Below are 19,296 nucleotides of genomic sequence, written 5' to 3'. Positions count from 1 at the left end.
TTTTCACATCCATCTGCCATATCTCATAATCATGATAAGCTATAATGGCAAGCAATGTTCGAATGGACTTCAGCATGGCTACCGGTGAAAAGGTATCCTGATAGTCAATGCCTTCGCGCTGACTATAACCTTTTGCCACCTACCTTGCCTTATACGTCTCTACCCTGCCATCCAAACCCATTTTTCTTTTGTAGATCCATTTACACCCAATAGGTACTATCCCTTCAGGCGGATCTACTAAAGTCCATACTTGGTTGGAATGCATGGAGTCTATTTCTGACTTCATCGCATCCATCCATTTTTTGGAGTCGATGTCTAACATCGCTTCATTGTAGGTCTTGGGATCATTACTATGATCTCTTTCTCCCATTAGCAACTCTTCCTCTATTTCCTCTGTAAGCATACCTAAGTATCTTTCAGAAGGATGGGAGATCCTACTGGTTCTATGAAGTGGACGAGGTTCTTCATGTATTGGCTCAATATGAATAGGTTCACTAGGCTCAATTGCTCGTTTCTCTTCAGAGACTTTCTCTTCGAGCTCAATTTTTCTCCCACTGCCTCTATCAATGATAAACTGTTTTTCCAAGAAGATGGCATGTCGGCTCACAAATACTTTGTGATCCTCTGGGATGTAAAAATTATATCCTAACGACTCTTTAGGATATCCAATGAAACGAGCACCAATTGTCCTAGCCTCTAACTTGTCTGCCTGTTGTCGCTTGACTTGGGCCGGACATCCCCAAATCTTGAGATAACCAAGACTTGGTTTCTTACCATGCCATATCTCATACGGTATGGTAGGAACGGACTTAGAGGAAACTCTATTCAATATGTAGATAGCTGTAAGTAAGGCATCTCCCCACAAGAATAAGGGTAAGTTAGTGAAGCTCATCATAGACCTGACCATATCCAATAGGGCCTGATTCCTCCTTTCTGACACTCCATTGAGTTGAGGTGTTCCAGAAGGTATCCATTGTGAAACTATACCATTTTGTTTGAGATAATCGCGAAACTCTTGACTAAGGTATTCTCCTCCTCGATCTGATCGAAGAACCTTAATGAGTTTTCCTGTCTGTTTTTCTACTTCAAATCTGAATTCTTTGAACCTTTCAAATGCTTCAGATTTATGTCTAATAAGATAGACATAACCATACCGTGAGAAATCATCAGTAAAAGTAATAAAGTAGAAAAATTGACCCCTAGCCTGCATCGAACGGGCCACACACATCAGTGTGTACTAGGAAAAGTATTTCAGTAGACTTCTCCCCATGTCCTACAAAGGATAATTTGGCCATTTTTTCTTGAAGGCAGGATTCACAAATCAGATATGACTCAGAAGTTAATGAACTCAAAAGCCCATGTTTCTCTAATTTGTTAATTCTGTCTTCTCCTATATGACCAAGTCTGAGGTGCCACAAATACTTTTGATTTATCTCATCTCTAGATCTTTTAGATCCTATGGTACTCACTATATGCTCAGATACGTTCACAGATACATCCATATGTAAGTGATAGAGACCGTCCATCATAAAACCACATCCAAACAGTTTATTTCGCAAATAAATGAAAACGTAGTCTTTATTGAAATTGAATTCATAATGTTCCTGTGCTAGACAAGATATAGAAATCAGATTTCTGCTAGCACTAGGTACAAAATAACAATCTCTAATTATCAAACTAAATCCTGACGGTAAATGCAAAGAAAATGTGCCCACAGCAACAACAGCAACTCTTGCTCCATTGCCAACCCGTAGGATTACCGCACCTTTCGTAAGCCTTCTACTTTCCTTTAGACTCTGCATGGTAGTGCACAAGTGAACACTAGAACCAGAGTCTATAACCCAACTGGAAATAGAAGAAACCATTAGATTAGTTTCAATAATGAGCATATTAGACATACCTTCAGAAGGCGTGTCACCCTTCTTGCTCTTTATGTTTCCTATGTAGATAGGACAGTTCCTCTTCCAATGGCCGTCTTCATTGCAATGGAAACATTTTTCTTTAGGTTCGGCCTTCTTCTTAGGAACTTCCTTCTTCGGCTTTTTCTCGATCTTCTGCTTCTTCACAGGCTTCTTCTTCTTCCCAGTAGACTTTCTCTTGGAAGTAGAAGCTAGCTCAGCAGCGAGAACTGTGCTCCTTGAACCTTTCAAGGCTCCCTCAGTTGTCACCAACATATTCAACAATTCAAGTTTGGTGCATTCAATTTTATTCATATGGTAGTTTACAATAAACTGCCCATATGAATATGGCAACGATTGTAGGAACAAATCCGTTTGCAAATCCTTGTGCATGGTCATGCCAAGCTTCTCAAGCTCCTCAAGATCCTTGATCATGGTCAAACCATGTTCATGAACGGACTGCTCATTGCGCATCTTGGCTTTGAAGAGTCGCTTGGACACTTCAAACCTCGCTATGCGACTCTGTTCACCATACAACTCTTGTAGGTGATCAAGTATATCCTTAGCAGTCTTCATGCTCTCATGCTGGCAGTGCAATTCATTGGACATAGATGCCAAAATGTAGCACCTAATCTTATTGTCGTCATCCAACCATTTTACATGCGTCTCACGCTGCTCATTGGTTGCACGGGTTGGTAACACCGGGAGTTCATGGTCAAGAACATAAGCTATCTTTTCGCAACTTAAGACGATCTTCAAGTTGCGGAGCCAATATTTGTAGTTTGGTCCGGTCAACCTATTGTTATCTAGAATTCGAACTATCGAGTTGGAAGCCATTGACATCTGTAGAGAATAAAGATTCTAATAAGAAATTTGTATTTGGCATTAATTTGTTTTAGGGACTTTTGAAATAAAATTGGATCAAATCCTCCCACTATTTCTCGGATCTTTCACACTCCTCTGGTAAAGATACGGAAACCTGCGACTTAGGGTTTCGAGTGGGATGCTGCGGTCCCACCAATCTACATGTCACCTCATCTAACAGTTATTAGAGACACATAGACGATGAGTATACAACTCTTGTACAATGCTTCGTAAGCATATTGAGCTAACCTGGTCTCTAAGTCATAAGGACCTCACCTAACAGTTATTGGACATGTTCCTTGGTTAAGTCAGACCCACCGTATATCCCGCGAAAATAAAGCTGTGATTGGGTCCTCACCTAACAGTTATTGGAGCCCAACCCCACCCTTACCCCACAACATCTTATGTTAATAGAGAGGTCCAATCCCCCGATGCAACTAGCCCACTGTATCCAGCCGAGACTAATCAACGCCGGAAAGATCTTAGCAACTCTACTACGATGGAAGACCAATCGACTTAATATTGGGTAATCAGATCTTAGTGATTCCAACTTTGAGCTTTCCATAGGAGGTAATTGATCAATTGACCAAGTAAGCAGGTGGGAGGCTCCCCTTACTCAGAGAGTAAGGTTCTAATTAAGTAACCACCTTTGAGCTTTCCTAGACACCAATTAGATCAATTAATCAAATATGGCTAGCTCAACGTATCGTTCACTCTCGATTGATTTGGGGAGGTTTTAGGTCTCTTGGGATTTACGTCTAATGTAACCATCTACCCCATACCATATGTCATTCGATTTACATCTTATGTAAATGTCACATTGGTTCAGGTTTACATCCTATGTAATTATGAAACCCTTTCATATATTATGTGATTACATCTTATGTAAATGACATAATTGTTTCAGTTTACATCTTATGTAAATGTCCTATTGTTTAAGAGTTTTATTTACATCTCATGCAAATAAATTTGGTTTAACTAATACATACATCTCATGTATACATTCTTTTAAACATAATCTTAAACAAGTATGAACATTATAATTACCACATGCATCTCATGTATATTTTCAGATCTGAAACTTTAAACATATTATGCTATTCTTTGGATCTCAAATCATACAATACTTGATTTAAAATATTGTAATCTAATTGCAATTCTAAAATAATTTGCAAGATCATAGCAAATAAAAATCTGCATGCTAAAAATTTCAGCAACCTGAAATTTCAGCACGCAGAAAATCCAGCAAGCATAATTCCTTTAAAAATCGGATTAAAAATGTGGTAATCAATCCTTAAGTCCTAATTATGCTCTCTAGAACCATGGCTCTGATACCACTGCTGAGATATGCCCTGTTCGATGCGACGTTCGCAGCGAAATTCGAATGGGACGTCGTTCATCGTATGAACGCGCCTCGGATCGTAGAATTCAAAAAATTTTCTGGATCCAAATCCAGAAGATCTTTGAACTCATTAGGGAGGGGAGATTAGGATTTGAGGAGGGTTGATTAAGATTTATAAAACTGAAACAAAAATCAAAAGTTTTAGATTTGAAGATCTCATCTTCAAAACTTCTGCAGGTGTAGAACACCGCAGCCTGATGATCTATTCTAGGTTCCTGTTTGAGCCGCACAACTGTCCGGCCTCTATAGGTATCCATACGAGGATTTAATCATCTGAGATAAGGTCTTACCGGAGTGCTAGATTCTTGCAAAGACCTCTCAGGACTATCAAATAGATTGGAAGAAATCTGCAACATACCTCTTTGAAGAATAATGTTTTTTTCTTCAACCTTGCTCGCAATTAAGGAAGAGGAGGAGGTAGCTTTGCTCGTGAATCTTCCTAACCTTGATGCCGTGGAAGAAGAGGAAGAAGAAGCCCTTTATCAGCCGTGGACAAGGAGGAAAGGAAGAAGCTTGACATGGGAGGAAGAACTCCTTCTTCCTCGGGCTGAATTGATCTCTCCCTAGGTTCTTCTTCTTTCCTTTTTTCCAACATTTGGAAGAAGATGAACTTGATCTTCCTTGCTGCCGTGGGAAGAAGAGGGAAAGCCTCTTGCTACCGTGGGAAGGGAGAAAAAAAGAGAAAGGGAGGCGTGGAGAGAAAGAGGAGGGAATTGATTTATAACGTCTTCCTTGCTACCCTTTTATAGATTGGGTTTAGGGCTTCTCCAAATCTTATTAGGAGTATGGGACTATAACTCACCCTTGGATTAATGCCAAGTGTCCAATCCTTGTGCTCATAGATGCATGACATGTGTCCACTTAATTAATTGATTAATTTCCTAATCTCATTAGAAGAATTAATTGATTTGGGAGCATGCATCCTACGACGCCATCTGGACTTCAAAGTCCGCATAGTGTAAACATGACTTAAGTCATATTCTTCTTCCATTAACTCACTAACGCTTAGTGGGTTAATTCAATCACCAATCATATTGATGATTGACTTCAATTGAGATTCTAAATCACAATTATGATAGTCTAACTAATTAAATCCTCTATGTGTGTGACCCCGTAGGTTCTATTCTGACTGGTAGTGAGACATATTGAGATCTCCATCTCAATATCACTGAAACTCATTTCAGTGGACTGAAACGATTTCAGTTCTACTCTCAGGGTTCACTGATCACCAAGTGAATGCCTTCGAGTCTCACAATCCACTAGTGACACCTAGCAGTATATGGTGGCAACCCAGCAAAATGGAATGTGTGAACCTCTAGGTACAGTTAGCGTATGATACAGTCCCTCTATCATGAATCCCGATGTGACGGAGGTTATGGATATCTCGTCAAACCCTATCGTCCGTCATATGTCAAATTTATACGACTTCCAGTTCGAGATATGGAAAACTCTTTTTCCAAAATACCTGGCCATAAATTTATTGAACTCAGTCTCATAAATCACATACGATCACTCCTAATCTATCAAGGTCGATAGATCCCATCTAGATGCAACCCATTCCAAAATGAACCTACTGCAGCCAATTCGCACTACAAAGACCCGAATAGCTAGGGCCCAAGTTCACATGCTCGTCAAACTACAGCAACCTCACAATGAATAGCTGAGGCATCGCTGGTCAAAGGACCAGTAATACAACTGCAGCATAAGTAGTCACTGACGAGTGGATAGACATCCATGTGACTACTATCTTTGGTCACGCTCAATACCTTGTTCTCTAACAAGTACTCGCATAATCACTCCAGTGTCTCTACACTGTGGACTCGAGACTCGTCCATCTGACTAAGTGATCTGTGCACTAATCTCAGTGGATCAATCACCGTCCCTCGTGATGGATCCATCAATCAGGAGAATTTAGAAATTAATCCCTAATGACACATGCCTCAAATTCTCAACTCCTTGAGAATATGCGTCATTATCTATTAATTTCTTGAACGATTCATGGACAAATACAAACATAAATGAAAAACAAATTACCCAATCTTATTTATTAATAAATGTCAAATTACAAATTTATGCCCCATATTACAAATATGCGTCAGCTACGTTGGCTTCTAGGACATACTTTTAACATATAAGACATCTCATTTTGATATTATAATCAGGCAGCATAAATAATTTAAATAATATTATTCAAATTCTAATTAAATAAAACAACTAAAAGGCTTACAAAACTAATAATATTTCAAAATCTTGCATCATCATTTCTAAAACAAAATCTAGTCTAAATAAAAATGTCAAAATATTGTCACTAATCGCTCTCTCATGATAATCTTTGGATACATAAAAATAATAAGAAATCGTATAATAAGCTAAACAACCCATTAAGAAATGAATACTTTAACTAAATAATTTATATAATAACATAAATATAAATACAAATTATAATGAATCAGTATAAAAATATAATCAATTCCGTTTCAAAATATAAATTTTATTATAAGGAGTCAGTGTGCGTCTCCTCCCGTTTCTTCTTTCTCTTTCTTTCTCCAGCTCCCTTTAGATAGCATTTCCAATGTATTTTTACAGGTTGGGATCCTTGCTTCTAAACTTTTCTCAAAAATAATTCAATGCTGGCAAAAAAATCAAGCAAATAAGCTATAGGCAGCTAGTTATGTGCACATGAAAATTTCATTTGTAACATGGAAGATAATTACCAAGTCGGAACTTTGTGGTCCTCAACTTTTATTGGACACATAACAAGCAGAGCATAGATCCTCTGCAGTGCAGAGTTTGCACCATAAAGTGTTGTACATACTTACTCAGTAGCCACCATTAGAACACGGACAACTCTCAAACAAGACGGCTTTATGTACCATACTCGATGTGTACTATTGATGGCCACTTTTGATGATGGCCATCAAGGACTGCACAGCACTGCAATGCAAAACATACAACACAGAGGATGCCCGGCCAACCATTTTTGCTTTCAAGCATGTCCTTCTTTGGCACACCGGTAGCACACGATTGGTTCATGAGCAGGAGCCGCATCTTGGGCCATGTATGGGATCAACTGCGCATCATGCTCCTACACCGTGTAGGCCAATCACCGTATGAGAAGACAGGAAATTAGCATAAGAGACCATGCTCCACGAATTTATGGCATATGTGCATATAAAAGAGGGGAAAATCAAGGCTTACCCTTTCTTTCTCGTCCATTGTAACCAACTCTTCTTTTCATACCAACAGAACTCCTTTAGGCACTCAATGCATCCAAAAACTATGATATGCATGGATTCTACTAGAAGTAGCAATATGACATTGTACCTGATAAGATTTGACCATTCCTAGTGTTATATCTAAAAATCTAAAAATTATAAGACTTCCCGTGGACAAGTTTCTTGATCAGAAAGACTCACTTTAGAAAAAAAAGAAAAAAAAGAAAAAAAAACTTCCAAAAGGGTGGAATGAGATAAGAAAAGCCTATGAATTGCATAATAAAATCATTTCCACAGTATGGTAACACCTAATATAAATCTGGCTATGACAAAGCAACCCAACTCATTTAAAATAAAGATTCACACCAAATGCAAGACATGCATAAAAATTCCTTCCCCTGAAAAGTGAAAACCCGAGTCATGAAGATTCATTGGTTGTGGCAACATTTGTTAAAGGGCATAGGAAAAAGTTCGCAAATGATTTCACCTTCTTTAAAGAATAAAGCAGTAACCAAGTAAGCATGGCAAGTTGATATAACAACTTTGTATGATACAATTGTCCCTGCTAATGCATCGACTCTGATGCCCTCCTAGCTAAACAAAAGCCATTTGGCAATATTATGTTTGTGATAGTTCTCGGCACCGTTTTGTGGCTGCAACAACAGCATTCATCAGGGTGCCACGGAATGCACCTCTCTCTAATTCCTGAATCCCAGCTACAGTGGTCCCTGCAGGAGATGTAACCGCATCCTTCAGCTGACCAGGATGTTTCCCAGTAAGGTTCACCGTGGCTGCAGCACCTAGAACCTACACAGAAAGTTCACGTACACTACATGTTATGGCATGTTACCATCCATGTTCAGATCCCCCACTGCCCCCACCCCCATATATATATATATATATATATATATATATATAATCCTCTGCTCATACAATGATACGATCAAAATTCACTTATAACTTTGATTTCATAAATGTCACATACTGCATATACCCCTCCCCCCCCACCCCCTCAAAAAAAAAAAAAAACTGAAAACATATACATGTGCTCGTGCTTCTGCAAAGAAATTAAAATGTTTAAGGACTTCCCTTCAATGTGCAAACTATAGTAAACCTGCAGGTCATTTTTCAGAAGGGTATGAATTTGCAGCATCCGAGCATGACCATAAAAATGAGGCTTTGGACCATGGTTTTAGCTGTCTGTCCATGTCAGGCCAGTGCAACTCTAGGCAGAGGGTAAGTACTTACTATTTCAGGAAGCCTACCAAATGAGGCGCAGAAAGCCTGTTGGTTTGGAAATAAAGGGATAATGGTACAAATTTTACTTCAATTTGGGTGAGATAAATTTATGTCAGAAGTGTACATCCATGTGCTCTGCTTACACATGCAGTTGTTTGTTAGTTGTTTTAACTAAAATCACACATATCTTCTACATTTCTATCAAAACTTCTTTGTTTCATAGACCAATCTCCAAGATGTAGGATCATAAATCTACATTAGATTCTGCAAAAATGGATATTGTGAAAACTTAATATCTCAGAATTTATTTTCACAGAAAATGCTCAATCAATATAGAAAATTGAAAACCGAAGAAGCAAAAGCCATAAACAGCATTCTCTTGCAAGTTGGTTTAAATGTGCTAAGGGAAAATTCATGCTACTTGTCCTTTTTATTGTACGAAGATCAGAGGCAGAACCTGCAAGCAACCACTCACAGAACAAATATAATAACTATAACTGTGGCTAGTGCAGTGCATGTTGGTGAGTATAAGAAATGTTTTAATGAAATTTGATTTAAGAAAATTATTATACTTACCGTCTGAGAAGCAAGACCAAGAACAAGATCTCGAGGAAGACCAGCAGCCACCCCACCATCAGCCAGGGCCTCTATTGCTCGATAAACGTAAGCAGGGCCACTACCACTGGAATTTGCAGTCATATAACCTTATATAAGACATTATTCTTGGAGAAGATAATGTTCAAGGGATTTATCCATTACCTAAGTATATTAAAATCATAAAACGAGCATGCTACCTCGTATAACACATCACATATGCATCTTCCAAGTTGGCAATTTATGAGAAATAAGTATAACATACCTCAAGCCAGTTACAGCATCAAAATATTTTTCATCAGCTGTCCATACCTTCCCAATTGCGCCGAACAAACTGGTTACACGTTCTTCATCTTTCTTAGTTGCCATTTCACCCACACACATGACTACATAAACACAGGGATATCAGGAGTTGCAGCACGCAAGTTTACACAAAAGGTTTACGTGAAGTAACAGAAGTTCTGGTTTCACCTATTTCAGTTTGAAGTTTCTTATACGTTAACACACACGTGCTATCATACTGCCAATTTTTGTCACAGGACTGTTATGCAAATATTCTAATACTCGAATTTCCAGCCAGTACACATTATATGTATAATGACTTGCTAGAGTTGCACTTACAAGGTACAAAATGGTTTTATATTGATCATTATACAAACCATTTAGTGAATTCTGCACATGAAAAATGAGAGGGAGCTTAGCTTAATTTTGTTGGATTAACAAACATACATGAATTAAAAGAAAGACTGGAAACACTATCAAGGGCCATATGCAATCCACAAAGCTTGGTGTCTACACAAGCTATAAGGTTGTTCAACTACCAAGCTAGTAAGTTATGAATAAGTCCACAAATGAATCTCTGTTCTGTTTTGCACCATTCGTTAGTTTTAGGTAGAACCTGTTAACTAACATCAAACATACTTGAGTTAAAGTTGATTAGGACCACAACATATTCTGATTTTGTAATTAAAAGAAATATTTAGCTACCGATCAAATATTATATATTGATTATGTAAATTAAATTAATAAAAAGGTTATAATGCTTCTCGAGCCTTTAAAGCAGATAAACAGATTCAGCACACCTGTCAGGACCACACCGCATGATGCGGCCCTTCTGAGGCAAATCTAGACCCTTGGGCTTGTCTATTAAGCCAGACAGGACAAAATACAAATGTCAAAGAATATTATAATGTCACCAATAAAAGAAAAATGAAAAGCATGAAGTAATCAAATATCACCGGATGCTGCCTGACCAACAGTAGCAGGAGTATTTGGCATCACCCTTATTATTCGACGCTGACCAGACCACTCCTGTAAAACGATTTTAACCAGACATAGCACTTTAGTCATTATAGGAGATAATGTGGATACCATATTATGGAAAGGATAATAATGAAAATGGATTGCATGCATAAATATTGTAAACATTGAGAAATGTGTGAAGGAGAAAGAACCAGCTGGGCAAAGCAGTTTCCATGTTTTTTTTAAATATTAGTAAAGAATATTGAAAAAACGGAAGATCACCTAAAATGTATATAAACAAATTCTAAAACTCATTTTATAGGTACATTAGTTTACAACTGTTGATACTATGCACTTGTGAGACATTATGACAATTGACCGACATCCCATACCTTACCCATTAGATGTCTTGAAAAAACAATACTATCTCAGACTCTCAGTTGTGTCAAGATCAAAAACATTTTCATTTTAAATTTTTCTCATAATTAGTGCAATACGAAAACTAAACTGTTCATATAGACTGGTTTCTGAAAAGTTACAATGAATATATAACAAAAGAAATGTACTACTTGAGTCATTTTTTAGGTATTGAGGGCATTTAGTCAGTCAGGCATGTTCATCTCAAGTCTCTCAAAGTGGGTTCTGAAACAAAAGTTGGATAATAGGGTAGACTAGTCAAAGTCTCAAAGCCAGAAATCAGTAGACCTTTCTCAAAGGGTAATGCGATCATGGAACAACAAAAAAGATAATAATATCTGTATGAGTATCATACCAGGATTATAGGGAGTGGAGTAGTATATGAATAAAGATAATTACAGCTATGAGAGTATCTGGAAATTAGGTTGGTAGAATTATAAGAGTACTAGAATAACAATAAAAGAATGGAGAATAATGGAACAAAAGTGGTTGCTCTCATCCATAGATCTTTCTAATGAGATTTTTAAGGCTAGAGAATGCCATATGAATCAAATAATATAATAAAGATACCAAGGGCTGTCAATGGACTTGGCCAACAACAACAATAAAATTAAGTTTAAATAATTATATAGAGAAATTAGCTTTATGTTGTTCAACCTTAGACTAGTCGTAAAAGAGCAGGATTTTCAAGCTCAGAAGATAAGCTAGATAGAGTTATTCAAGCTTAAGGCCCTCTCTGGCAGAGCTTTTGGTGGGCCAGAAAGCACTTTCTGGCCCTCCAAAAGTATTTTTGGATGAAATAGAGGTATTTGGTAAATAAATCGGAAAGCTATTTTAGCTTTTGCCAGAAGACTAAAATAGTTTCTTGAGAGAAGCTCCAAAACGAAGCTTCTTTGAAAAAGCATTTTAAGCATGCATCGGAAAGCTATTTTGATTTATAAATTTTTTCCTTTTTGGACCAACATACCCATGATAAAATATTATAATTACAAAAAATGTCCCTTTATATTACAGAAATCTACAAGAGTTCCTAAAAATATTATATTAATAAAATATTAATATATTATGATAATAATTATAATATTTTATACCTTTATTATTGTATTATACTATAAATATAATATTATATTATATTATATCATTATACATTGATATGTTATGTTATATAATATAAAATTATGTTATATTATTATGCTGTAGTATACAATATTATATTATTGTATCATAATAATATTATATTACATTACAGTAATATTATACTATGTAATATCATATATTTATGTATTAATACATATTATTATTTTATTATGTTCTGTTGTATAATACTATGTAATGTCCTTTATGGTCATTTTGTTATAACAAAAGTACTTTCTTAGTTTGTTTACCAAACATATATTAAAATTCCACAGTACTTTAGAAATATAGTTACCGAATAACAAATAGCTATTTATAAAAGCTCTACTTCCGAAAGCTCTATTGCCAACAGTTCGGACAAACGGGGCCTAAGTCATGTGCCATGTAAACAAGAAGTTTCAAGCCAAGCCCAAGCTTCCCCTCATTTGTGAAAAACAACAACAACAAGCCTAGCATAAAAGTGGAGTTGAGCTTGACTCATTTACCAAATGAATAGGTCTGTTATCAAATTGAACTCAAGGTTCATAAGGACTCGGTTCATTTGTAGCAGTTAGTCTTCACCAACTTTCACAAAAGTATGCAAGCCTTATCCTATAAATCTAGTCAGCAGCAAACACCATTCAAAAACATGAAAGCTTTTTGCCATGTTGTGGATGTTACTTGTTTAGCTCTCCACACAATATCAAATATTCATATTGGTTACACGGATGGAGATTCATGTAAAACTTTTCCTTAGTTTGCGACCTTGTCAGAATCTTCAGGTTTAAATGTTCCCATCCACAAAATCCTCGTCATATATTCTCATAGGAGATTTCTTTATTTTTCTTGTATAATGCAAGGCATGGTCATCAGACCTAGAGAGGATCGGCCAGTTCGACCAAAAATGCAATTTAACTAGATAAACTTCTTGAACCAGTTGGCTTTAAGCAAACTAGCAGACTGTGTGGTTTTCTAAAGAACCAGCTGTAATAACTAAACCAGCTTCTTAAGACTCTTTTCCCTTGAGCTAACACTATATGGGCATCACCACAGCCATCCCTTGCCTATCTTTGGCCCCAACCTGTGCATGCCTACCATTGCCAAGCTTTGTGGGCCCAAACCCCTCGCTCTCCAATTTCCACCCCACTCCCAAGCTCAATGGTCCTCACAACTTGTCAGTTCAACCCATTAGTCATTTAGTTATTTATTTTTTCTTCAAACTTTACAAAATCTTTTGAAACATGCTTTCTATCATCAAAAAAAGGAAGAAGAAGAATGCTGTAGTTTCATCATTTAATTAAGAATCCTCACTAATACAATATTTATAACTAAACTGATTAATCTATTATTAGAAGAATGGCTGATTTTTTTAAAATGCATTATTCTATCATTTAATTTAACAATTCCCATTAATTTGTTTTTATACTTTTTACTTTGGAATATTTAAAATCTATCTTCAGTCCAACTGGTTGATTGATGGTTGAATTAGTCATCCTATGACCCAGCGAAGTAGTTGACCAGGTCAATGAGATAACCAACATGCAAGGGCCCATACGATAAAATATTAAATTTGGTTTCATCTTTCCTCTAACATGGGTGTTGCGTCCAAGACAACTCCATGTCACAATACTTACTATCATGCCATTTATGGTTTTCAGCACTGGACCATGCTGGTCCATACTAGGGGTACAACAAATATTGGTAGAAACTAAAAATTGTTACACCACCATACCAAGTATCAGTACCAAAAATCAACACTATAATAGTTGGGAACCGGTATCAAATGAGCACTTGATGATTCATTTGATAATTCAATTTAACTACTCTATCTCTACCTTCATTTAAGTAGCAACATCTTATTTTCTAACCATCATGAAACCAAGGAAGTTTGAGTTTCAGTCTTGTACGTTACCAGAAATACATTATTTATCTACATACCAAACACATGCAATAGTAGACAGGCATAATCAATTGAATTGGATGGAATCTTGGCCCCAATTCTGAATTCTATATGGCATTCTGGAACACTTTAATACTTGCCACTTAGTTTCAATCCAAGTCTACCAATACATCATACGTTACACATGATTTGCAAAGGAAAAGTTTAAGTTTCCTGAAGTTTCATACTAAATCAATATTGTACAAGCAAACTTTTATAATCTATATCTATCATGGTATGCCGTACTATACCAAATCGGACGGTATCGGATGGACCATACTGTACCGGTTCAGTACCGGTACCAGTATCGGTGACATACCAACCCTCAGTACGCCAAAAAAAGCTCTGTACCATATCATACCAGCTATACTAGTGTGGCACCGGTACAGGGTCCGATATCGGTATGGCGAACCTTGATATCTATCCCCAACCTCGAAGGAAAAAAAAATCTATATTCAAATCATTACAATGAAACTCTTGAAAATTAGAGAAGAACAATGGTAAAACATGCAGACAGGAAGATTACATCATACAAAAATAAATCATTCTATTTTAGGAAAAAAGTGCAGTCTAAAATGAATTTGGAAGTCATGTCCGAAGTCGTTATATGGCAGATCACATCTTATACAAACCTGGAGATCTTTTAACTTGATTCCTGCAGCAATGGAAACTAGAACTTTCTCTTCCGAGAAAAAAGGCTTCAGCTCCAAAAGTACCTTTTTAACTGTATATATTAACTTGTCAAAACATGCAATAGGGACTAAACAAAACATTCGGATAAAAAAGAAAAAAAGAAAAGAAAAGAAGGCATCTTCCATATTTTTTTGAATAAACATTATGGAGTTGGTTGAACAAGACTGAAGTACCCAGGTGATATAGCAGCAATTAGTGTACCACCTATGAGGCATGCTAAGAACTGATGTTGGCTAAGATGGAGTGGTCAAGAAGAGTACATGGAAAGGATATGTAGCCATGACTTCAGTTACATCTTTGCATCTCAATATGCATGTCTCAAAATATGATTTGATCAAGAATGGAAATGTAATGGGTTTTTAGGTTCCAAGAGCATGCAAATAATGAACTTAATGATCCAAACTTTTCAAAAAAATAAATGACGTATGTGAACTTCTGTTTGGTGAGTAGGCATTTCAATATTATGGGACATTTGCATTGGTAGTTATGAGCAAGATTTTCAGTACTGGGCTTGGTATCCATACCACATATTCAACTAGCATAACAGCATTATAGTCTAGTTCTAGGTACCAACACTTAGTAAGGAGGCAAACAAGTATCAATACCCTACCGGTGTGAATCCATACACCCTGTATGGACTGATGCAGTCCTATATTGACAACCATAGTTTTGAATATGGGATTATTAACAGACAGAAGACCTATACAAACTTCTAACTTTCATGGAACAATTTTGGTACCAAACATACCATCCAGAGTCCTTATATTGATGGCAATTACTGGTTAAGCCTATAACCAACCCCAAGAAGTTGGAGAGGGACCACCTTTCTGATTTGTTGTGCATCACCAAGTGTCCTGCAGTCTGATTCATAACCACTAGAGCTTAGGTCTATGGAATGCCTGTAAAGAGGCCGGCATTCCAATGTATATATAATCAGAAGTTATTTTTCAACCCTCTCCTTAAAGAGTTGAGCTTGTAAGAGTCCTATGGTAGAAAGGCAAAGTCAGCAGATACACATTAAGATAGCACGAGACTCTGGTAAGGACTCAATACCCCTGTTCAATATTATTTGTCATCTCCACTTGTTTATATTCTGTTTGTCATTCTTAATCCAGAATGTGATATTGCCTCTGGGTTTCCAACCTGTAATCCAAGAAATAATTCAATGATGTAATTAACAAATGCCAATACGGTGGCCCCAAAAGTGTGTTATTCCTATCTGATATTTATAAAATCCAAAGATAGGAGGTTGTTTCTTGCAGCATTATTGCTGACACAAATTAGATTACATTTGTTTATTTAAACTGACAAGTAAGAGATTTATGATGTGACTTTGTATGATTGAATGGTCAAAGCAAATCAAATATTTCACATGACCATTAGAAACACAAATTCAACCACTTCGCAGTTGTTTAGGAAATTGTAGAAGTTTGAAATTCTCAATGGGTACATTAGGAACATGTTCTTTCCCAGAAAGTTTAACTAGGAACCTAACACTTGATTAAATAAAGTAACCATATCATAGACGGAAGGCCTTGCATGTTGACCTGCTAATGCAAGACATCTCATGCAATTCTCAGATGAGGAATAAGCATGTTATAGTTCAGTGAAGACAGTCATGAATTTAGTCACTATGATAACAAAATCAAAACTCTAATTTAACACAACTGTAGAATTTAAGTGTTTGATTCATCCAAGAATTTTCAACATTATAAATAAATCCTTTGCAACACAATGTTTTCACATTGATAAAGTTGAGATATCAAAAGATTTGGTATTATTAATGCAGAAAGCATTTGACATTTTTTCCTTCATAAAACTCTGCATGCACGATTAAGCAAGACCGTCGTACCGGTTATGCAGTAGTGACATACCAATTTGAGGTTTCACAGAGAGAATAATGATGACACTATCATCGACTACCTGCTTATAAGAAACAGTGTATGCATTAGTGGCTTTTATATAATTGCAACAACGAGAAAATCATTATACTACATTTCAACTGAAACTAATAAACATGATATGTTCTAATATGTATAATGTAAAATGAGAAAAGGAAATCCTACTTGGAAGAAAAATGTTTTGTTTTCCATCTGAATGTGTCAAAACATCAAGCCATGAAGTAACTAGGGAATTACTATCAGAACAAAAGAAATAAGGGTTGCAAAATAACAACTGAAAATTTTAAAACAATTAACCTAATGACCCATATGATAATCAGAAGTACTTTGCTTTTATGCAAGCAACAATGTCTGAAACTAAAAATTATTCCTAAAAATAAAATCACAAAATTGTGTTCAGTTTTCTTCTAAGGGACTTTTTAATTGATATGGAAGATCTCAAAACATATTAAACTAATGTTATCAGATGCAACACATAATTTTACTTGGTCATTTTACAGATCATATGAAAGTTTGCAGGTTCTCAAAATGCTGCCATGCAAGAAAGAAAAGATATTGGCTTGAAGCATCGAGAATTGGTTGATGAAGAGCACTTCATTTTGTTTGCTTTCTATACTTTAAGAAGCATATGGTTCATTGAAAGTCTCAAAATTTGATATTTCACAAAAGTTAGGATAAAAGTTTTAATGTTCAGTCTTATTTAAAAAATTGCCTGAAAATATAAAAAGTAAATATAATAGAGTTAAAAATGATAAAAGAACTATAAAAAAAAAACTTCACAACAGAAATGCATGTTAACTATTACTAATATAATCTGCATTCATGACAGGAAGTATGGCAAAAGAAATTATGAGAATAATTGCAACGCAAAGTATATGAATCAGACGGAAAGGAAAGGTAGGATATGGAGGAGTAAAGGTTCCAGAATGACTGTGCTCATACCAAACACTAATTTATTCAAAAAAATGAAAGTATAAACCCTAGAAGTTGGATTAAAAAAGATTAGCTGACTCGACCTCATTAGCTCACAAGAGTGCCCAAAGTCCAATTTTAGATTCAGACACTGAACAAAGATATTTTTTATACTCAATTAAATGCGCATACAAATCACTCTATGTAATTCTAGACGCAGAAAGGAGCAACAATTAATCGGCATTTCATCCTAAGTCGCCTAATCATCCAAGATCGAAGCACAACAAAGACATGAATCATCCAAGAAAGACATGAATCATGCAAAATAGAGACAATTAGCTGAATAAAGAAGCAATTTTAATGATAAAACCGAATTAAGCGGCAAGAAACACCCAATAACTCTTGATCCATGGTTAGAAACTCCACTGATGAAAAACTATGGAGCTTATCAATCGATAAAATTCCAGAGATCCAACCAGCCTGAGAATCCGCTCATCAAGCCAAACATCTTAAGTCGAGTTCGCTTGAAGCGAGGAGAAGAATGAGTTACCTGGGCGTTGGTCTCCAAAATCTTAACGCCGAAGGACTGGAAGACGAGCCTGCGATCGGTGCGGCGGTGGGTGGTGCGGATGCTCGCCGGCGGCAGGACGCCGGACTTGGCCACCCCACTGGAGATGCTCTCCGCCATGTTCCCGGCGCCGATGAACCCAAGATTGAACGCGTCCGGTGCCGCGACCGCCGCCATGGCCTATGACGCTCACCACCACCACCAGGGTTTCTCCAAGGTTTATGAGGGAACGGGAGAAGAAAGCTGCCACGACTCGTTTCGTGTGCCGGTATTCGTCAGCACTATCGAGTCAGTCAGACCGGGCCGGACCGGATCCGACCCCACCTTTGGATCCGCTTAGGCTCATTCCAGCCATTAGATTCAGATCTAACGACCGAAATGATATAAAAGCGGAAATTTTATTTTCCTACTTGCTGAAAGGGTGCAAAGCACGCAGCAAACGATCCCATCACATCCCCGCCCCCTCTCCCTGACCCTCGCTCGGGCCAAATTTAAAATTGTCTTGATATAGACCCAGGGCTAGACCCGAACTAGCCCTCACCCAACAAATGCCAGGATCCAGTGATTACTCTCTCTTACTCGCTACGTTCTAAATTTTGATGGGGCGGAGAAAATGAAAGTGACCTTTTACTGTTTGCAAAAGGTGACATTTTACAGCTTAGTGTTTACAAAAATAATGTCTTAACATATGCCCCACAACGACGTTGTAGCAGAACACACAAAAAGAATTATTGTAGTAGCCATTGTAGTTCAAGAATTCCAGATCTTAGTAAATAGGCCAAGAAAAACCCTCCTACATTTTATATAAATTTGTAAATATTCCTTCATATATCTAATTGTTGTAACATCAATTCTGAATTTCTCACATTATTGCAATGTAACACATTCTCCTTCCAATTAGGGTTAAAGCTCTCTCTTGTGGTGCCTACTTATCAGTTGACGAGGACATAGTTCACCAAAAGTGCTTATCCATCGGTTGATAACTTGATATAGAGATTTCATGTGATGTTGTTCTGTCACCATCCTCACTCTTAAAAGCAAAATCCACCTCTAAATCGCAATCCTAGCCTTATCCCATCCCCCAACCCTCCTACCCACACAGCTCCCGTTGCCGACCCGCCGGCCGCCGCAAAGGGATTGCTCCCGATGAAAATGAAGGATGGCCCATGAGCCACCGATGCCTACTGCATCGCCAAATATGGTAAAAAATGGGTGCAGACCAGAACCATCGTCAACACCTTCTGTGAGATCCCGAAACTGGGCCCGGTCCATTGACCGGCCCAGCCCAAATTTTGGCCT

At 37.1% G+C, this 19,296-nt stretch overlaps 1 protein-coding gene across 2 annotated transcripts in view; it reads right to left on the bottom strand.

Annotated features, from left to right (window-relative positions):
- Positions 1 to 7,849: 7,849 nt before the first annotated feature.
- LOC103723388 (pyrroline-5-carboxylate reductase-like) overlaps positions 7,850 to 19,296 on the bottom strand; it is a 32,668-nt gene continuing 21,221 nt past the window's right edge. Inside the window, exons 2-8 of one of the 2 annotated variants that reach the window (XM_089924801.1) lie at positions 17,980 to 19,235; positions 16,491 to 16,539; positions 14,556 to 14,647; positions 10,466 to 10,523; positions 9,478 to 9,598; positions 9,195 to 9,300; positions 7,850 to 8,186 (exon numbers count right to left, since the gene is read on the bottom strand). In XM_089924801.1, coding sequence (XP_089780927.1) covers positions 7,998 to 8,186; positions 9,195 to 9,300; positions 9,478 to 9,598; positions 10,466 to 10,523; positions 14,556 to 14,647; positions 16,491 to 16,539; positions 17,980 to 18,174 — 810 coding nt within the window. In that variant the 5' untranslated portion in view covers positions 18,175 to 19,235 and the 3' untranslated portion in view covers positions 7,850 to 7,997. Of the gene's footprint in view, positions 8,187 to 9,194; positions 9,301 to 9,477; positions 9,599 to 10,450; positions 10,524 to 14,555; positions 14,648 to 16,490; positions 16,540 to 17,979; positions 19,236 to 19,296 lie in introns of both variants that reach the window. The other variant, XM_089924800.1, reaches the window with a different exon arrangement.

Source organism: Phoenix dactylifera, chromosome 8, assembly GCF_051530095.1.
Source record: "Phoenix dactylifera cultivar Ajwa chromosome 8, Ajwa_hap1_PhDact_Kaust_v1.1, whole genome shotgun sequence".
NCBI classification, from domain to species: domain Eukaryota; kingdom Viridiplantae; phylum Streptophyta; class Magnoliopsida; order Arecales; family Arecaceae; genus Phoenix; species Phoenix dactylifera.
Note: the sequence above shows the minus strand (reverse complement) of the source record. Positions and strands in the feature narration are given on the sequence as shown.